Source organism: Triturus cristatus, chromosome 12, assembly GCF_964204655.1.
Source record: "Triturus cristatus chromosome 12, aTriCri1.1, whole genome shotgun sequence".
Classification (NCBI taxonomy): domain Eukaryota; kingdom Metazoa; phylum Chordata; class Amphibia; order Caudata; family Salamandridae; genus Triturus; species Triturus cristatus.
In genome coordinates, this window is record NC_140595.1 from 169048315 (window position 1) to 169070766 (window position 22452).

Consider the following 22452-nt stretch of genomic DNA (forward strand, 5'->3'; position numbering starts at 1 on the left):
CCAAACAGTGGAAACTATTTCTCCACGGCCAGTTGGTTTGAATTACTATAGGCGCAGATTGTGGCAGTTAAAGGAGAGGACACTAGCTACCTTCCCATTTAATCATCGTATTTGAACTGGGTACTCGTGCGGTATGTCTAGGCCCATTCGGCTCATTCATATCATCCAAATCCAGGTTAAATTTGCCATTAGTCCTCCCTTGCTTCCCCTCTCCTCCAAAGCCATGCCCATCTTCAAGGCTTCTGTTTTAAGGTGCAAATCCCCTTGATTTTCCCCATCGCACCTCAATAGGAAGCTAACCTCATGAGCGTCGCTACTCGATATCTGTGCTTTCCTTCTTCGTTGCTCTTCCATGTCCACAGGGAGCTTTAACAACGTATTATCACCAGACTTGCGGCTATTTAATACCGGGAGTAGAACAGCCATTTGTTTCCTCAGCTGCCACTAGTTCTTTAGCCACAAAGCTGGCCACAGAGATGCTTTCCCCCTCAGCCCTAGAATTGCAAGATTTGGCTTGACTTTGCCCCGGATGCATTTCTTCCTGTTGCCAGCCCCTGCACCGATCCTTAGTGTAGGCTTCCAAGGATTTTCCCACTGGGGCTAATACGTTAGCATTATATTTGGGTTTAGGCATGGCTAAAGCATACATGGGCTGCCTCACTAAAGTGCTTAGCGAAGGGCACTTTTGCCGCCAGTGCAGACCTCAGCCGAGAGAAGGAACAGTAAATAGACCGCTCACCTTACCTGGAATGCTCCACCCATGGCTCCCAGCATCCCGGGAGCCTTATGCTGCTTCTCCTTGGGAGGCAGACAAACAGGCAGAGAGTTCAATCAAGCTCAGTCACACAAGGTGTCCCGGGCTCCTCCTCTCAGCCTGGTGTCTTGTTAATCCCACTGAGAGGTATTGACTCTCCTCCCTCTGAAAGTCACTTGGGAATTGAGGTAGATCCAGCACCACCGGCGGTTTCAAGGGACTAGCAAAACCTCTTGATTTTTTTTTTTATGGAATCCTTAAATTAGGTCTAGCGCTTCACTGCAAGAAAAGTGCCCGGACAACTCAGGCAGCTGCGGTTCTCATGAACCACATGAGCGCGGCGGCCACTGCCATGTCTCCGCCTAGGGGTGTGGCCTCCGGTTTGCTGCGCATCAGGCGACGTGTACACACATTGCCTCCGAAGGTAAAAGAGTTAATGTCTAAAATACCAGTAGACTTGATATTTTGACAGGTTTGGTTATACGCACAACCTGCTTACGTCTTCAGGCAAGCTTCTTGAGCTGCCTGAACATATATATGGTTTCAACAGAAATGTTGTTCATTAAGCAGAACTCCACAAATTAATGCTTTAAGGAGATCTATGTGGCTGATGTCTTCTTATTGAGAGCCAGCTTTATAGATTTGGCTTAGAAAGCTGCAGATGTGTTTTAGTCTTTCCCTTAATGTGTCCGTACATCAACAAATCTAAACTAGTTATCTTGTTTTTGGTTTTAAAGAATGATGTTTGTGGTTACTTTTACTATACTTAATTCCTTTTGTGCAGACACTCTATTGATTAAAGAAAGTTGTGAAAATAGTAACTGTACGAAGAGACTTCCTAAACAATCATAAGACAAACATACAAATCATACCTGTTTTACAAAGTGAGTAGTGAAACTTACAGCATCCCAGCAGCATTTCTTACCTTGGAGACATGATAGTAGTAATGTCCTGTTGTGTATTATTTCTCTGATGCCTCATTTGCATTCACTGCTGTCTTCTACAAAGGACTTGTTCTCCATTCCTTTGCACTTACTGCTCTTTACAGCCATACATCCCATCCCATAATTTTCTAAATTCTGGGTCCTCTGTTTTCCCTGGCATTGAGGTACTGGTCTTCACTCTTTATTTCAGCCCTTCTCTACATTTTATACTTGTTCTGCTTGTTCTAATTCCTGAAGTTGCACAAGCATTGCTCTTGCATCTTTTAAAAGTAGTACATTACTATTTTCTTAAGCACAAAAAAGAAAAATAAAACAAACCCTGTGTTCGAGGCATATGAGCTGCAGATTATACACTGTGCATAGATCGCCATCTAGTGTTGGGCCCGGATGTTTGCAGTTTGTTTTTCCTCTTGGAAAGTCTTTGGAAGTCACGAGGTCGGTGACTCCTCCTTTGGTTCGTATTGCGCATGGGCTTCGGCTCCATCCTCAGATTGTTTTTTCCCGCCATCGGGCTCGGATGTAATACTTCGCGCTCCGGTACCGAACTTTTCCAGTTCAGCGATCGACGCAAAATCCTCGCTCATCGAGATCCTTCAGATAATAAATCATCTTAATCACCTTCTCTTCGGCACTTCTTCGATTCCGGTCGTCGACGGCGGCCTTCGGGCCTATTCCGGCTCCGGTCTCGGCTGATGGAAAGAACTCCCTTCAAGAAGTGCCCTCGGTGTGGGTCCAAATTCCCCCACACCGATCTTCATGAGGTGTGCAACCTCTGCCTCTCCCCTGAACACGAGGCCCGAGACTGTCCCGCCTGCAAGTCTTTTAGATCTAAAAAGACTATTCGAGATCGAAGGGCCAGACGCAACATGGCACACTCCTCGACCTCCGCTCCAGTCGACATCTTCGGGGACGACGTCGAAGCTCCGGGACAGCAGAACATCGAAGAAGAGGACGACTACCTCATCAGTGCTTCCGAGGCCGACGACTCAGATGTGGAGGACATCACCCCGTCACAGAGGGTCGTGAGTACTATACCCCCTCCCACACCCACGCCGATACCCAAAAAGGCTTCGGTCACGCCTTCGCCTTCGGGCCTAGGCAAGACCAAGGATACTGCTTCTCACACCCCACCTTCGGGCCCGGTAAAGAAGCCTGTTAAGCCTTCCGGCAGCTCGGGCTCGAGCCAAGCCTACCAGCGGTACCGAAAGACACCCTTCGGCACGGAAGAAAAAATCTGCCTCCACCTCCACACCAAGCCCAGCACCAAAGCCCTCGGTGTCAAAACCTGCCCTCCCGGTGCCGACCAAACATCATAAGGCCCTCGGCACCGACACTCCCGTGCCGAAGCCTCTTTCGGCGCCGAACAAAAAATCAGAGGTCCCGAAGAAGCACGGCTTAGACAAGCCTAAAAAGCCGTCGGCCCCGAAAACCTCTGCGCCGACCGAACAACCAGTGTCGCAAGAACTTTTCACACCGGATCCTCTGCAAAAGACACTTACCAAGGATCCAAAAAACTGGACATTTGACACTGTCTTCAAAAAAGAGACACTTGGACAAACCAGCTCCACCTCCACCTCCAAAGAGGAAGGACACTGCTACCTCCCCTTTCGGAGTGCCTTCTCCACCTCCTCCACCCTCACCGCCTCCACCTTCTCCACCCCTGCCTCATCGCTCTCCAACCTTGTCTCCAGACCAAGATGATCTAGGAGACCCTTACTATGATCCAGCAGATGTGCAACAAGACCCCACCCCTACTGGATCTCCAGACCCATGGAATGACTATAACAATCCGGACATCCCAGATGTCCCACAGGATGACCTTTACCCATCTAGGCCATCCCCACCAGAAGATTAGTTAGGCTTTCACCACCTACTACAGAGGGCGGCACATTACCACGGGGTGGAGTTACATACTGACCCAGTGGAGGAAGATTTTCTCCTAGACACCTTCGATAATGCACATAGGTCTACTGCCATTCTACCTATGTTAAAAGGAGTAATCAAACATGCACCAGAGGTTTTTAAAGACCCAGTCAGGGCCAGGGTCCTAAACCCCGTATAGAGAAAAAATATAAAGCCGCCCCCACAGATCCTTCATACATTAAAGGCCCTGCACCACTGGATTCCTTAGTGGTATCTACAACTAGGAAGCGTTCAAAATCTCAGGCGTCAGGCGAAGCACCACCACCTGACAAAGAGTCCAAGCTCCTAGACGCGTCAGGGAAGCGCACTGCGTCACAAGCCGCCAATATATGGCGTATCGCCAACACGCAAGCGCTATTGGCCAGATACGACAGGGCGCATTATGATGAGTTAGAGACCATCTTGCACCATCTCCCTGAAAAATACAGAAATAGGGCTAATGAATTGATCCAAGAGGGAAAAACAATAACTAATACCTCTATACGCTGTGCCCTAGATGCGGCAGATACAGCCTCCAGGGCCATAAACACCAGTGCCCTTCTCTGTCGCCATGCCTGGCTAAGAGTTTCAGGTTTTAAACCTGAGGTACAAGCCTCCATATTGAACCACCCATTCGACCAACATCATCTATTTGGCCCAAAAGTTGATGAAGCCCTCGAAAAGATGAAGAAAGATACTGATAAGGCGAAATCCATGGGAGCCCTACAGTCACACACTCCTAGGCGCTCCTTTCGCCGCTCTTCCTTTCGGGGCACGGGCAGGGGCTACTCCTCGGATAGTGCATCCATGTCCTACAAATTCGCTCCTCAGTCTACCTTCACAAAGGGTTATCAAAGAGGCGGATACAGAGGTAATTATAATAAAGGCAGAGGCAAGACAAATACCGCCCGCTCTGCCACACCGCCTACCCAATGACTTTTCCCCGCTCCCTCCAGACCATTCCACTCCGGTCGGGGGCAGAATACAACATTTCCTTCACGTCTGGGAGACAATCACCTCAGACAGATGGGTGACCCAAATTATTCATTCAGGGTATTGCCTAGAATTAACATCTACCCCCCCAAACATTCCGCCCAGGCAATGCCCAATGTCTCAAGAACATGCCACGTTACTAAAACAGGAGGTAGTCTCCCTCCTGCAAAAACAAGCCATAGAGCAGGTCCCCATCAATCAACAAAATTTAGGTGTCTACTCCCTGTACTTTCTGATTCCAAAGAGAGACGAGACTCTACGATCTATCCTAGATCTTAGGCCTCTAAATACTTACATACATTTAGACCATTTCCACATGGTAACCCTTCAACAGGTTCTTCCACTCCTCTCCCAGAACGACTTTCTCACCACTCTGGACTTGAAAGACGCATACTTTCACATTCCAATACACCATGCTCACAGAAAGTACCTCAGATTTGTAGTGGACGGGCAACACTACCAGTTCAAGGTGCTCCCGTTCGGGGTAACAACAGCACCAAGGGTATTCACCAAGTGCCTAGCAGTAGTGGCGGCACATCTCAGAAGACAGCACATTCACGTCTTCCCGTATTTGGACGACTGGCTAATAAAAGCCACGTCCTACGAACAATGTGTGCAACACACCGCCGCTACAATCCAACTACTTCACCAGCTAGGTTTCACGGTGAACCACCAAAAGTCCCACCTGGTACCATCACACACAAAACAATACCTCGGTGCCACCATAGACACCTCAAAAGCCATAGCCTATCCCAATCCTGCCAGGATTGCAAATATACAGGCTCTGCGTCAAAAATTCATGTCAACACTCTCTCCCAGCAATGGTGTTTATGCCACTGATATGGATGATGGCCTCTTGCATCTTCATAGTGCCCCATGCAAGACTCCAGATGCGTCCACTCCAAGAGTGTTTAGCGCGCCAGTGGAACCAGGCCCAGGGGCAACTGACAAATCTGGTGTTGGTAGACGGTCGCACCCATCGCTCTCTACAGTGGTGGAACACCACAAACCTTTCCAAAGGTCCGACCGTTCCTGGACTCGGTCCCACAAATAATCCTAACAACAGACGCATCGCTGTCCGGCTGGGGAGCTCATCTGTTACATCTCACAGTACAGGGCACATGGACGCCGCAACAGAAGTTACTCCACATCAACCATCTGGAGTTACTGGCAATCTTCCTAGCCCTAAAATCCTTCCAGACGCAGATTTCAGGCAAGGCAGACCTCATTCGCACAGACAACATGACTGCCATGTACTACATTCAAAAACAGGGGGGCACACACTCTCCACAGCTCTCTCAATTAGCACAGAGCATATGGAGATGGGCAATTCCACAGAAAATCTTTCTCCTGGCCCAACACGTCCCAGGAGTCCAAAACACCATGGCAGATCTGCTCAGCAGACAAACGCAACAGATTCACGAATGGGAACTTCACCCGTTCTTTCAGATGTGGGGCATCCACACATAGACCTATTCGCCACCCACGACAACAAAAAATGCCCAAGCTTCGCCGCCAGATATCCACACCCATTGTCCAAAGGCAATCCGATATGGATGAACTGGTCAAACAAATTTGCATACGCTTTTCCACCTCTCCCACTAATTCCATTAGTGGTGCGAAAGCTACAACAGCATTCCCTAACACTGATCCTAGTAGCTCCAACATGGGCCAGACAACCGCGGTACACCACACTGCTGGAACTCTCGGTAGTACCACACCAAAAGTTGCACCTCTCACCATGCCTCCTAACCCAGAACCATGGAGAGATCAGGCACCCGGACCCAGCTCAGCTCAACCTTGCCATCTGGCTCCTGAGGTCCTAGAATTTGGATACCTTAACCTTCCCCCTGATTGCATGAATATTATCAGGGAAGCTAGACGCCCTACTACTAGGGCATGCTATGCTGCAAAGTGGAAAAGATTTGTTGTTTACTGCCACAACAACACAATCAACCCTCTAAATGTGTCCATACAGCACATCATATGTTACTTGCTCCATCTACAAAGGTGTAACCTAGCATATACATCCATTCGGTTACACCTCGCAGCAATTGCTGCTTACTTACAGAACAGGCAGCACTTAACACTTTTCAGGGTGCCTGCCATCAAGGCCTTTATGGAAGGCCTCAAAAGAGTAATTCCACCCAGAGTACCACCCTCACCTGTCTGTAACTTGAATATAGTTCTCACAAGGCTAATGGGACCCCCTTTCGAACCATTACATAAATGTGAGCTGCAATTTCTCACATGGAAAACAGCTTTTCTAGTGGCCATCACTTCCCTTAGAAGGGTTAGTGAAATACAAGCACTCACTATACAGGAACCTTTACTCCAAATGCATCAGAACAAGGTTGTACTCCGCACCAACCCAAAATTTCTACACAAAGTCATTTCTCCATTCCATCTAAACCAGTCGGTAGAATTACCAGTCTTTTTCTCACAACCTCAAACCGTTGCGGAAAGGGTTTTACATACACTGGATGTTAAAAGGGCCTTACTTTACTACATCCAAAGAACACAACCTTTCAGAAAAACCAAACAGCTATTTGTCTCTTTCTCTCCACCACATAAAGGCAACCCTATTTCTAAATCAGGGATAGCTAGGTGGATTGTAAAATGCATACAGATTTGCTACCACAAAGCAAAACGAACGCTATCTGTTCCCCCTAAAGCCCACTCTACAAGGAAGATAGGGGCTTCTATGGCTTTTCTAGGAAACATACCACTAGATGACATCTGCAAAGCAGCAACATGGTCAACACCGCACACTTTCACAAAACATTACTGTGTAGATGTGCAAACCAAGCAACAAGCTAGTGTGGGCCAGGCTGTACTAAAAACACTGTTCCAAACAACTGCAACGGATGCCGGTGGTCTCCGCTAGGGTTGGGTACTGCTATATAGTCTATGCACAGTGTATAATCTGCAGCTCATATGCCTCGAACGGAATATGCTACTTACCAGTATGCATCTGTTCTTGGCATGTAGAGCTGCAGATCTATACACGCCCACCCGCCTCCCCGGCTACCTGTATCCGTTCCAGTCTATCTTATTTAGATACAACACACATGGGTTTCTTTACTGTTATTACTACGCTCCATCTTTCCCTGCTGGCGAAAAACAATCTGAGGATGGAGCCGAAGCCCATGCGCAATACGAACCAATGGAGGAGTCACCGACCTCGTGACTTACACAGACTTTCCAAGAGGAAAAACAAACTGCAAACATCCGGGCCCAACACCAGATGGCGATCTATGCACAGTGTATAGATCTGCAGCTCTACATGCCAAGAACAGATGCATACTGGTAAGTAGCATATTCCTTTTCCAGCCCCGTATTTTTTGCAGTTTCTAAGCGTTGGAAATAATGTTTTTTACTACTATACAATTTAAAGGTACTCCAGAAGATGAAAGACTAGGTTAGCCTTATTAAAACTTGACTCGTGGTCCCTTAAGCTTTGTGTGCACTGCACTATCAAGCTGGTGAGTTTGGAATCTAATCTGTGGCTCTTTTTTTTCTTTGATGCATCCTTTCTTTCCCTGCCCTCTTGTCTGTGTTCATCTATCAGGAGGAAGAGTTTCTACTCATGCAGCACTTCACCCTTAGGATGACTGTGGTCTTCTGATTTCTGTTTGCTTCCTTTGAAATAATACATAGTTTCTACCTAAAATACCTGAAATATGTTAAGCAAAATGTACCATTCTCAGTTCCACAGCCTTACCTGAGACAGTCTATTATTGCAGCTTCCAGAGATGCATCAGATGTAGCATATTTAGTCTGCCCTTTAGTTTACTCTGTCCATATCCACATGCCATTTATTTTTTATAGGTTAGAGCACTGCCTGGTGATGCATAACACTATACTTCCAGTTAAATTCTCTTTCCTGCCCACTGTCGGCACTTTTTAAAACGTTTCTGTGGTAAAGTGTGTTTTTGCTAAGTGCAGCCATTTGTATAATTAGGATGTAATATGGCAAGTGTGCTGATGGCGGTAGTAGCGGAGGGGCTGGGAGGAGGTTAGGCGCCATCTTGGTTGGGTGTGGGTTGACGGGCTAGTTGTTGGCAACGCGACCTACAAATGCCGGCACTACTGCGGCCACGCAGCGGGTGCCGCGGGCGCGACGAAGGCGCGCCTAAGGCAAGCCCGTCTCCGCCCGTCCGTGCACGTCAGTTGTGGTCGCCAGGCACCTTGCCCGAGCCCCCTCCGATCCCATCTGTTACTCGCGTGCGGAGCTGTTGGAGCTGGAGGTGAAGTGCTCTGCGCCACGCTGGGAGCCCCAGGTTGCTTCCCATAAGTGTAAGTCCTGTTTATTCCAGCTATCAGGAACTGATAGAGCGTCCTCTGCACCTGAGGCCACTGAGTTCAAGTTTTTTAGCTTGAACTGTCGGTCCCTCCTGAAACACCATGCGGAGGTGTTCGACTTACTTTCTGATGAGGCCCCGGACGTTGTATTCTTAACTGAGACCTGGCTTACGCAGGACTCAGTGACTGTACCCTGGCTTGCCCTTCCACAGGGCTATGTGCTGAAGACAGTTAATAGAGAGGTGGGGCGTGGTGGCGGTATCGCACTAATTATTAAAGATGTTTATAACTGTAGTTTTATAAAAGAAACAATTACGGATTGTGAAAGTGCAGCGTTTAAAGTTATGCTGACCCCCAATTTCACTATGTCAGGCCTCTTAGTCTACCGTCCCCCGGGTCCCGCTACAGGCTTTAGGGAGGACTTTCTGAATAGAATTGCACTCTATGCGGGCAGGGCGTCGAATTTTACTATTTTAGGGGATCTCAACCTTCACTTTGAGATGCATGAGAAAGCGGAGATTTCGAACCTTCTGGCAGATATGGAGGCCTTTCAGTTGGTACAATGCGTCTCTGCGAGTACTCATGAGGCAGAGCACCTGTTAGACCCTATATTCTCGAATTTACATCCTCTACAGGTCTCCCCTCCACTTCCCCTGGCCTGGACGGATCATTTTCTAGTCTCTTTTGCGCTGCGATTGCAGGGTAAAGTTGTTCGCCTACGCTCTGTCCCCGTACTGAAGCGTCCTTGGCATAAATTAGATCTTTGCCAACTTTCGACCTGTTTGGCTTATAGTAGACCTCTTATGCCCTGTGACTTGGAGGCAGCAACTTCTTGCTTCCATGAATGGGTTGTTTTCGGCCTGGATACTTGTATCCCGGCCCGCCTGGGAGTAAAAGGTAGAGGGTCCTCCAACCCTTGGTTTGATACATCACTTGTCTCAGCCAAAAAGGGTTGTAAGCAGCTGGAACGTGTCTGGAGACGTTCTTATGACATCTCGGCTAAGCGGGAATATCGGGCCGCCATTAAACAGTATCACCGCCTTATCCGGAAGGTGCGAGCTGAGTACGTGGCTAAAGAAATCTTGGCAAGCACTAATCCTGCCAAGTCGGTATTTGCCCTGCTCAAAAGTATGAAAAGTGCAGGTTCTGTGGTATCCTCCTCGATTATCTCCAACCAACAGTGTAGTGAGCTGGGTCATCACTTCTTGGATAAGGTTGAGCAGATCTATTCCAACCTGCCGCCGGTAGATCTGTGTGCTGGGAGTGAGTCTTCTATTACTTCTGGCTCCATAGCGGGTCGTAGTCTGGTATCCTTTCCTTCTCTATCTTCTAACTCCACTCCGTGATCTCCCGTTGGGCTGTGGGGTTAGTGAATTTATCCTTGTCTTCTGCAGCGGTTCCCAGGGTTTGGAAACATGCCAAAGTTGTGCCTTTACTTAAGAAACCCTCTCTGGCCCTGTGGAACCGGGCAATTATCCGCCTATTTCCCTGCTCCCGTTCCTGGCCAAGGTGACAGAATCTCATGTCAACTCTGTTCTTTCGGAGTATATAGATCAAAATGCCATTCTGGACCCCTCGCAACATGGCTTCCGTGTGCGTCATGGGACCGAGTCTGCACTGTTGGCAGTATCAGAAGCTGTCAGGGATAGTCTGGATAGGGGTGACTCCGTGGCTCTGGTCCTTCGACACCATATCACATGCAATTTTATTATTCCGTTTGCAGGAAATTGGTGTTGAGGGCGAGGCCTTGGGCTGGTTCCGCTCCTTCTTGGAGGAAAGGTCTTTTCAAGTCTCTATGCCTCCGTTTCATTCCCAGGAGTTTGCCCTGCATCAGGGAGTACCGCAGGGCTCCGTTTTGAGCCCACTTTTGTTTAATATCTATGTTCGCCCCCTGGCTGCGGTAGCTAAAAGCAGAGGGCTTGTATTGGTATCATATGCTGTTGACACCCAACTGCTGATCTTCTTCTCTAAGAACTGTGATGTCAGCCTGGGGAAATTTAAGGAGGATCTTCTAGCAGTGGCGGACTGGATGGCGGGTGACTTTCTGCAGCTCAATGCCAGCAAATCAGAGATCTTACTGTTTGGGAAGGATCGCGAACTATGGTCCGAACAGTGTTGGCCTGAGCGTTTTAAACCTGCGCCCTCTCCCAAAAAGGTGGTAAAGAACCTTGGGATATGGTTTGATCACGGTTTGACGTTTGAAGCGCAATCCAAAACTGTGGCTGGGGTGTGTTTTGGGATTCTACGTGGCCTAAGACCCGTGATTGGCTTTTTTCCCCCCCAAAGTGCGCCAAACCATAGTCCGGGCCCTAATTTTATCTAGGCTGGACTATGGTAACGTACTTTATCTGGGCGCTAATATGGCCAGTATTAAGTGTCCGCAGCGGGTCCAGAATGCCGCTGCGCGGCTGCTGGTAGGACTTCCTAGGTCGAGCTCAGTGACCGCTTTGCTTCCTAAATTGCACTGGCTTCCTGTGGAAAAGCGCATCCAGTTTAAGGCTCTATGTGTGGCACATAAAATCCTATCTGGTCAGGCCCCTATGGGCTTGGCCAATCTACTTAAGCCTTACACCCCACGACGCCTATTAAGATCGGCTGGCTGCGCCCTGGTTTGTACCCCCCGCGTCTTCAAAGCCAGAGCAGGTGGCCGCTCCTTTCAGAATTTAGCCGCCAAATTCTGGAACTCATTACCGGTCTCTATCAGAATTATTCAGAAGCACTTGGCCTTTCGCAAAGCTATAAAAACCTGGCTCTTCTCTGGCCCTGCTAAAGCTTTATATGTTTAGCTGTCATCTTGCGTCTGTCTCCTGGTTGTTGGTCTTGATCAGGGCCGCGCTGGGACGCCCCGTTGCTGGGGTAGCTGTGCGCGCTACAAATCGGTCTAATAATAATAATAATTGATGCCTGCTCTCTTCGTGAAGGTGTTTAGGAGGATGTCATGGTTGACAGTGTCAAAGGCGGCTGATAAATACAGGAGGACTAGGAGGCAGGCCTGTTCTTCGTCCAGAGATCTGTGAAGATTTTCAGTAAGGCAGTTTCTGTACTGCAGCTTTTCCTGAAACCTGTATGTTGTATTTTTCAATGGGGGTGTTGAGTTGCGCAATCATGCATTTTTCAATGGTTTTTAGCAAGCAGAGGGAGGTTAGTTATAGGTCTGTAGTTACTGAGATCACTTGGGTCGGCATCCAGCTTTTTGATGAGGGGGGTTACTTGAACTGATTTTGTAATTTGCCATCTATTTTCTTCTCACTCCCACCACGCCACACCCTTCCTTCTTTTGAAGTCTAACAGCTGTGCACGCCAGAGCGCCTCACAGAAATCCCAAATATGTTCAACCTCAACATCTAAAAAACACATAGATTCAATTGCCAAAATGGATTGAATATAATTACTATCGATAGAAGGTAGATAATGTCATCATGGCTAGGATACCATCCAAGTGGCATTCGGAAAACCTTCTGAAACTACTTGTTTTTCACTTGAATGTGTGTGCACTGTTGGTTTAACTACGGAATGCCTTGGATCCTGTTCCATCTCCAGGCTGTTGTTAACTCAGTTTGCTTGTTATTTGTGAAAGTGTCAGATTCTTAAGTGAAGAGCATTTAATTTACAATTCTACATTTGACACTTTTCTGCAGCGTAACCTTATCACTGGAAGCAAAATTAAATCTTCTGCACAGCTACATGACTGTTACATGGCTCACATTGCCTTGTGAAATGCAGGTAAGGTTAATACGTTATTCGTTATAAACTGTTGGGTTTTAGTTCATTGTATGCGCTGTTGAGAAAGAAAGTATGGTCGGAGAGACTTGTGGCATTAGCTAGTTTTTAACATATTGCGCTTGTCACCTGTCTCCAAATGTTTTTGTGAGCATTTGCCGTAATATTTTTTTTTAGAGCTGAGTTTATTGATAGTGGGAGTTTTCTCCCAGTGGAATTTTCAACATAACGACTGTATCAGTGATGTATTCTGGCATAATGGATGCCCTTGAAAGGGTATTGTACAATCCATGTAACATTTGTATGGTATTACTGCAATTTAATAAGATGGTGGTGAAGCAGTGTGAATGCTCCTTTTTGGTTCCTTTGACAAGGGTGTGAGTTATACTGTGTATTTTGGTGTGTATTTTGTGTACGTGTGTGTGTTTGTACGTACATGTGTGTATGTTTGGGTTTACGTATGTGTGTGTGTGTACTTTTAAGATTTTTGAATATGGATCAGAATGCTAGCATTGGGAAGGAACATTTCGAAACAAAATTTCATGTATGTTCATGCTGAAAGCAAGCTGGCTGCTCGAAGTTTCACAAGAGCAGAGTTTGAGTTTGCCAGCTTTGGTGAGGTCATCGTGATAGAAAAGGCAAAAGGCAGCTTGCATTCACGTGCTAACAAAGTGCTAAACAATGCGAGGTGCAGTAAAAAAATATTTGTATAAGGCGTGCACATAATAAAGAAATTAGTGTATACCGACTGAGTGTACTTTGATCAGAATAGTCTATGGGAGATTGCAATGGGAGTTGGAAGAATACATCGAAGTAGCCTAGAGCAATCCATTGCATAAACGAACTCTCCAGTTCTCCAGCAACTCAGACATATGGAGTGTCTGTGTACGATGAACATGAGCCATTGCTTTATAACTGCAGTACTAATACTTGTTTGACCCCTCTGCTCAAATGGGGCCAAAGAATAGTTTTGTAATTTGCTGCACTTGAACCTGAAGTTTTGAATAACTTAACGCTAGCTTCTAAACCGCATTTGTTTTGTTTTTATTTTATTTTTAGCAAGCACCTCTTGCACAACCAGAGTCTCCCACTGCATCAGCGGGCGATGATGTCCGGTCAGCTGCTGAATCTGGAGAATCTGACAAAGAGTCCGTCTGCAGCAGCTCCACCAGTAACGGCGGCAGCAAAAGCAGCAAGGAAAAAGAGAAACCAAAGAAAGAGCGAGAAAAGGAGAAGGATAAAGAAAAAGACAAGGATAAAAAAAGGGCAGACTCCGTGGCAAACAAGTTGGGCAGCTTTGGAAAAAGTTTGGGAAGTAAGCTGAAGAAGAACATGGGCGGACTGATGCACAGCAAGAGTGGAAAAGGTGGCGCGACCAATGGCCAAGGGGACGCCACCCTGGAGAAAAAGAAGAAAGGGTCCCTCAAGTCTAGGAAAGGCAGTAAAGAGGAGGCATCCCAGAGTGATTTGAGTGCTGGTTCAGAGAAATCATGTCAAGATAAACCAACAACAGAGAGGCAGCAGACTGATCCTTATAAATATAGCAATGATGTCAAATTGAGCTTGAGCATCCTCCGCGCTGCCATGCAAGGGGAGAGGAAGTTCATCTTTGCTGGTCTCCTGAAGACCAGCAACAGACAGCCTTACCAGGAAGAAATGATTGAACGCTACCTTGCAGATGCCCGGGATCGATTCGTAGCTGAACAGAAACAGAAAGAAGTGGAGAAGAAAGCTCTGGGGAATGGTGTTGCATCAAAGAAGCCAGAGCAGGAAAGCAGTGTCTCCCAAGGCGATGATCTGGATCCATCTTTTTCTCAGTTACCACCCAGTTACAGCCTGCAGAACACAGAGCTCCAGGCTGGTGCTAAAGCCGCAAATTTTCCTTCCAGTTACTCTGGGGTCTTCACAATTCCCAGACCCTCTTTGGTGAACACTTTGGATGGCTCTCATCCACATAGCTTTCAAGACACCAGGCGGCAGGTTGCTGGTGGGTCATGTAGCAACCTTCCCGCCTATGCTACTTTGCCTCGACATTGCACACAGGCGCGTCCCCTCCCATACCAACACAGCCCTTCCCATTTGGGAAGGTTTTCGCCCTCGGAGATGGACCTGCCTCCTAGTTACCCTGTGGAGAACGATGGCTCAGCCTGTACGCAACACAACAACAGCTGCAGGGAGTACACAGAGCAGGACAGCTTGCCAAAGGCACCCAACATTGACAAAAGCAAAAGTCGAGTAATTTATAACATTCAGCAGACCAAATGCAAGCAACCGAACTGCAACTTTTATGGGCACCCTGAGACTGGCAATTACTGTTCCTGCTGTTTCAAGGCAGAACTGAAACGAAAAGAATTGATCCTTGAAGCACAAATACATAGGTTTTGAAGAGTTAGGATGAATTGTTTTTACTAATTTCTCATTCTGGACCCATTATGCATGGGAAATGCAATAATATTTTGCTCTTCCCCCGCCTCACCCCCTTTGCAGAGGCAGGTGGGAGTAAATGGGATGGTTGCAAGAGCAGATCCACTAAAGTATTCTGGTGGTGGCAATCCAAAGAAGAGATTCACTGGAGAGAGGGAATTTATCAGTTGACTGAAAGTTGCTAGAAGGTTTGAAGCCATTGTAGGAAGTATGCTTAGATTGAGATCTGAAGGGAATGGGCTGGAAGCACGCTAAGTCCTGTAGTCAAACAAAATTGTCTGGTGGTTTTGAAAAAAAGGTGAGACTTGACTAGCATGAAACTGACATTTGCAGGCTCTCAACTTTATTCGACACAGGCACTTGACAAGCAACGGAGATTAAAACCTCCCAAGGCATAATTTTCTCCCTATCTGGGAGTGGCTGCTCTTGGTTGGGTAACCTCCAAGATTGAAACCCAGCACCATCGGCCAGATTGTTTAATTTTTAATCGTAAAAGGGCTAGCACTGCCATTATACTGTCCCCTGATTATTTGGAGAATTTGTAAAGCTGCTGCCTAACTCTTAAAATTAAACTGAACCTCATGCGCACTAAATGGCCACTCCCAGAGAGTAATTCCTAATTAATAGAACTCTGAGCTTGCATGACGCAATGATTTGGAACTCTGTTGCATAATCATTGGCAGGGTCACCGATCTGACTATGGTTGAGACACTAGATAAGGTGGCTCAATTTCTTTTTTTATACAGTTTTATATGCTTGCTAGAAGATCGTTTTCACAAATGTTGTGAATTCAATCTGATCTCCGTTTAATGCTACTGGTCAAGGAATATACAGCAAAAACCTGATGAGGAAGGTGAGAGTAACTTATAATTTGACTGGATAAGGTTGATCTGTGCTATTCCCTTTGATCACAAACTACCTAGGTTTGCAACGACAAATGATTTTGATCCTTACAAGTGCATCTTGCCCTTCTGGATTTGAATGCTACTATTTAAATAGTTCAGTATTTTTTTACATTAATTTATTTTGCTTTTTATTGAGCTATGTATTTGCACATTAATTTGTATAAGGTTGTCGAAGAGCAGAGTAATATTGACAATTGGACTCAAACAAATTAGAACTTTAGACTGCTTTCTATTCTGCAGTGGAAGTGTGCTTCCTCCCCTCACCCTCAAGTGCAGCTCTGAGCATGCTTCTTTACAGCTTGGTTCAGAGCTCTACTCTTTCTCATTGGGCTTGACTATTGTGTTTATTTTAGAATTACTTGGTTGTTAATTTTCTTTTTGGCAATACCGAGTGTTCAAGTTTTCTTGCGGAAAAACTGACAAAATGTTCCTGTTTCAAATAGTCAAACCTGCTTTGTAAGCATAAGTCCAAGACAGGTACATTGGATTCACGTGCACAGCAATAATTTATAGTGTGGACAAGTGGAAATGCTGTTTGGGCGGCCTGCCGAACTGGAAGGAAAAATCCAAATCGACTCGGCAGTTTTCCCTGGATTAAAGAAATGTGCTTGACAAAAGAAACTTGTAGCATGATTTTAACCTGGGCTACACTGACTTACCACACTACCTCTGTTCTGGTGGATAGAAGTAATTTTGGCTCCATTTTGCTGAGTCATAGTTTGCCCTTAGAGTAACAAGTGATATAAAAAAAATAGAATCCTATTTTTGATATGGTCAGGGCTTAGACTGCAACTGTAACTGTTGAAAACATAAAAGTGCGATCTGGGCAATGTTCTGTTCATGAAGTGTAACGTTATTTTTTTTTTTTTACTGTGTCGGGTGCTCTGCCGTTTCTTTGTCTTTTTTTGTGAGGGAGGTAACCTGGTTTATACTGCAGTTTAACTGGTGTATAAAATCATTCATTTTCTTGAATCCTTCAGCGATATCTCAAATCTAATAGACACTTTTGCAAGCTCTTCATCTCTTGAAATATCCCCAGGATCGAGGCTGGAATTGTTTTGGCACTACTTTGACTGCCAAAGACACGTTGGCTGCCAGACACCCATGGTGACTGGAACCACGACTCTGAAGTTAAGAGTCTACTCTCAAGCTGATCAGTTAGACAACCCTTTTTAAAAATTAACTATTACCACCCTAAGGTCCTCTTATTCCGCAAGTGTAGTGCTAGTTTAGTTTCTCAGTAATCGACTTTGAAACTTTTAGTACTGCTATACGCTTCCAGGTTTGCGTGGGTGCACTGCCACAATGCCTGTGTCCCGCGTCTGTATTGTAATAGAGCTTCTCCTGTTGCTAAAACTTTACAGCCAATACTCGACTCTCTTTCTTTTTTTTCATGCTCATTGTAAGGTAACAGGTTTCCACGAAGATGTTGAAAAAACGTCTCCATCTCTTCTTAAATCTTCACCACCTGCTCATGAACCACTTATCAGTTGTTCATTTCACAGTTTTCTTGACGCTATTGAAAATTCTCTCTTTAGTGCTAAAGAATTGTGGCCGTCTCTGGTTCTTGACCATGGTATGACTCAGAACTGCAATTCTGAGCACATCTACTTTTATTGGTGGCATCGCTTTTAGCTAGATATTGGTTGAGAGTCGAGAACTGCAAGATGATGTAGGTTAAGGTTGATACTCTGATGATGCCAGTGTTTTCTTCTGATTAGCTGCCCACTAACAAGGGCAATAGGTATGGGTGAAATAAAGGCCTTGCAGAATGTCAACAGTTTGAAAACATGTCAGTGGACTATTGCTGGAAGAGGAAGCACATATTCAATCTTCTCAAAAGATTTAAACACTTGTCAAAAGATCGCTACACTCTAAAATTCAGTGTTTCCACTGATTGGTGCTCTTCCAGTTCTTAGCCTCCTGCCCAACAGAAGAGTAACTTAGTTATGAGTGATTGGGCTAGCTCACTCACTATTAAGACAATGCACATCTGTTCCTTTAAATGCATATTACCCTTAAATCAGCATTCATGGTAGGCATAACTTTTTCTAGAACAGTCAGTGAGCTTTGGGCTTCGCCTTCTGATCTGCCATGAATTCTCTAAATGCCACATGGCTTTGAAATAAAAAACATATTTTTTGCCCACTGTTGGCTCAGTATTCAATTTTTAGCTTAATGTTGCATTCCCATTTTACTGTATTACCTACAGCATTCTATTAAGATTTGGGTGTGGAAGCCATTTTTTGGAGATGGGTGAGTTTTATGTCCCGAAATGTCCTAGCATTGCTTCTCGAAATTGTTAAGAGTACTTTTTCGTTGGATGAGGGGTCTGCAAATGAAAAAAGTCCATTAAAAGAATGTACTATCCTTTGCAAAAATTAGTGCAGTTGGAATATTGCATTTCCTTTTCATATTTTTTTTATTATTGAATGCTGCTCCTGTCCCCAGATAATGTTGCTTACCTGATAGAGGCAGGAAGTATCTGAGGTAATGCAGCACCACATGTAATCACCCTTGTCATGTGGAGGTGGCACCGTAGGGTGTGGTGGGTGCGTCTGTGACCCCTGGCACCGTAAGACCACATTCTGGAGTCCATGCTTTGCAGCTGGGTTTATTTCAAGAAGTGAAGCTGAAGAAAAAATACAGGATGCAAAGAAGCTATTATTAAAGACGACAAGTAAACTTATTATTGAGGTCTTATTTTGCATGATTTTATCTTTTCAAAATCCTCAATTTTAAAAAAAACATCTGCACTGTGATCTAGATCTGTGTCGGCTTTCAGCTATGGTAAAATACACTGGTACTGCCAGGAGGGCCTTGAGTGGCACAGATGCCATTGGCATTCCGATCCCAAAAATGAAATGCAGAGATCATTTCTTACAGTTACAGCAGTTGATATGTGTTCTCCCCAAATTAATTCCTTACCAATTTGCGATGTGTAGTGTAACCCTCATGCTTGAAACTCTGGTTGTTAAGCTCTACATATTCATGTGCCTGATTGTAGACCGTATGCATTAAGGCCCAAATTAAGTATTTTGCACATCTTCTTTCCTACTGTGCCACTGCTAGTTAAATCTCTTTAGTAAGAGGGATGTAGTCAAAGTGCTTTTAATCAAAGAATGCCCTATGCTTGATCTATTAGGCTTGGGAACCATTGGTTCCGCTATTTAAACTGTTTTACTAGCCTTAGAGGGAAAATCAGTATGTCTTGTTCGTCTCTCAAAACCTCCCTTCTCATCCATTGAAACAGTTGCATCCCATAATACCTTTAAACCATTTTGATGGTGAAATTAAAATCCTAGTTTCAGGTTACATGGCCAAACATTGAGATTTATATTCAAGAAAAAAATCTTTTTTCCCATGCAGCCTGCCTTTAGTTCTGTGGTCACATGGCCTTTAGAGGCAAGCGGTAACAAACCAGATTGGAAGTATGTTGGAGACGCTTGCTAGATTAAACTTCAGTAAAAACTAGCTTTAGCAAACCATACAACCTCGGATCCTTCGGATGATGTCGATTCCTTTCCCATCTTTGACGCTTCTTATTTTCATTTAAAACAGTTGGAAATGAGCCAGGTGACTCCTAAAGAAAAAAAGAAAAAAGATAACTGAGGGGCGTATAAAATCAAATATATATATGAAACTGCCGCCATAGACGAGCAAAACGATGACTGACGCGAGTTTAGCATCTTCTCTCAAATGTGTATTTGATGTTTTGATGTGTTCTCTCTTCTCTCCCAGCGTGGCTGTGGAGGATTTACTTTAGCACTGCAGTGTTTGCACAAACCTCTAACTGTAGAGCACAAGCTGGATCTTTTATCACTCCAGTTATATGTACAGGGTTAAATTACCATGTGAAAACATGTATCATTTCTTAATGAAAGACTAAAAAAATAACCCATTTTTGGTTTCAACAGCATATCTATGCAATTATGTTAAATGTCAAGCTTACCCATTGTCCTTAATCTACTGTAGGTGCAAAGATGACTAAAGTGTACTTATTATGGAAAAATTGCCACGTGTTTGCTTGAAATTGGTTCAGAAGACCAGTCTTCCTTACACAGAATTTAAAGTTTAAGGGAATTTGATTGTGCTGAGATACTGAATGATATGTTTGCAAAATTGGTGTAAGCGATAACATTGCCTCTACTTACAGAGTCCATGTTCTCTGTGTTGCTCGGCTGATCGACATCTGACGTCTCTTCTCTTCAGGGAATAATGTTCAAAGTCGTGTTTGTGTTAGTGTGGAGATCCGGCCGGAAGAAGCAGTAGACATCTGTACTAGTTCAATAGTTAATAATACAAAAGCAGATGACGGGAACAGAGGAACATTGAAAGAGCATATTCTCTTGATGAGGTTCATGTAAAATGTCAAGTTCAGAGTTTCATTTTGGTGCTCAAATGTGTGCAATAGCTTGGCAAGCATGGAAGTGAATTGAGCTTGAATTGAAGAAAGTTGCTGAGACCGGGTGTTTCAGAGTTGTACCTGGCAGGTCAGGACATTTTCCTGGGAGGGCTATGGTGGGATGCATTTTAACATTTCAAAACACTGAATTCTTTGTGTGGGAGCTATGATGACGAACTGGGTGATCTCTGGAAGATGTGTGATAAGCAAAAGTAAAAATTTTAAATTGTAAAGGAGGTGCGATCCTTTGTCATTGGGTGGTAAAGTATAAGTCTCTTTGTACTCTGGTTTCCAGTCCCACCAACCTGTGAAACCCTCCCTAGGTGCACATTTATTGATATCTAAAAATGGAAAGAAATTGAGGGAAAGGCATTTATAACTGAGTTTTTAGATGTAACTTTTATGGGTTGTGGTTGTGGTTGGAGGGTTTCATTCAGGCTGCAGGGTACGCCTTCAAATGCGACTAGATAGGGTTTTTGTTGTTGTTGTAATTTAGTTGTGTACAAAATGAAACCAGGCTACGTGTTGAAAGTGAAAGTCTTGCAAGGAACTGGAAATCCACATTATTTAACTTCTCCCACACTCAGTTAATGATATTTGGTTGAAATATTTATTTTGTGCTTATTTGACTTGCAAATTTGAAACAAACTAATAGAATGTTAGTCATTTGATTCCGCTTAAATAGTAACCACATTTGGAACACATGACTTCTCTTTGATTCATCAAACGAATACCTGTATTGAATGACCATTTGATAAGGATCTGTTTATTTTCTTACAAGAAACACCTTTACTGCAGGAAGACTTGAGAGTTTATTTGATGCTCTGTGCTAGGCAACTGCTATAAAATGTAAAGCTTTAATTCACAAAAAAATGACCTGAATTGTTTTGGGGTACCATAAATCTGGTTTGTTGCCGTTTCTTGCTCTCCAGGTTCTTTGGTTTTTCTCATTACAGAATGTTCACAGGCAATATATTCTTAATACTGAATATTGACTGTTTTGTCATCCGTGTGAGTTCTCTGTTATTAATCAGATGACTGCTCTGTAGTGAGAACGCAAATTGGAGACACCTACAAGCCTGAATTTGAATGCTGTCTGCTAATGTTTTTCCTTTTCTGGTGTGTCGAGTAACAGCACATCACAGTCCCAAACTAAATTATAGGTCCAGGACCATGGGGAACTTAGTGATTGAATCTACTTGTTATTCTTTGCCACATCAAGCAACTCCTGGTCAAAAAAGGGGTCAACAGTATAAATGATTAGCTGGTCTTATCTGAACCATCTATGTATGATTGTGTTTTTCATGGGCATAGCTATCTAACAGTGAGCAGCCCTGGAGCAGGTTCACCTAGGCCCAGCCTGGCCTGAACTAGTTGAACTAGCTTAAGACGTCTCCCACTCAAAGAAGATTTTTTGTGAGCAGTCCCCCTGCTCGCCGGTAGGTAGCGTCGTTCGGCTTTTTGTGCATCGTCGGCGGCATCAGTGCTGGAAGTGACATCTGTGGCACTTATATAGTCGCCACCTAGACGCACTGACGTCAGTTCTTTTCGTGCCAGCCAGCGCTGATCCGGAGAAGAGCTACCCCTCAGTACTGTTTACTGAATGTTTTCTACATTTTGTCGAGTTTTTTGAAGTTTTGTAGTCCTGGTCTGTAGAAAGTCATCTAGGAAGGCAGAATTCAAGCCCTGCGGAGTCAGTCATTGGCTGTTGTCAGTGATGAACCTGCGCCTTGTCTGTTTGTGGTGTTTGGAGTGCGATGACAACCACAAGTCGTGCTCAGATTGCCGCGCAATGAATCTGAAGGCCTTGCGGGAGTGATCACTCAAGCTCATGGTGGCCGGCATGCGACTCCACGTAAATCGAGGTCCCTGTCTAGAGGAAGGTCCCAGAAGCGGTTGCAGAGTCCGAGGTCGTCCCATTCCAAGTCCTCGAGAAAGTCGAGGCACAAGAAGAAAAAGTCGAAGTGGTCAATGACTTCTCAGTCTGTTGACTGACGAGATGAGGGAACGTCTACATTCAAGGCTTGGCTCCACAGTATAGCCTGTGCCTGGGCCAACTCTGCACCTCTCCGATTTTCTGGGAGCCGGAGCAACCCCACC

The 22452-nt window shown here is 45.1% G+C and overlaps 1 protein-coding gene across 2 annotated transcripts in view; it reads left to right on the forward strand.

Annotated features, from left to right (window-relative positions):
- The window catches only part of OTUD7B (OTU deubiquitinase 7B), a 383776-nt gene extending 363815 nt beyond the window's left edge, over positions 1–19961 (forward strand). For both annotated transcript variants that reach the window (XM_085639066.1, XM_085639065.1), the window contains 2 exons: positions 12537–12621; positions 13678–19961. In XM_085639066.1, coding sequence (XP_085495192.1) covers positions 12537–12621; positions 13678–15003 — 1411 coding nt within the window. In that variant the 3' untranslated portion in view covers positions 15004–19961. The remainder of the gene's footprint in view (positions 1–12536; positions 12622–13677) is intronic.
- The last annotated feature ends 2491 nt before the right edge of the window (positions 19962–22452 follow it).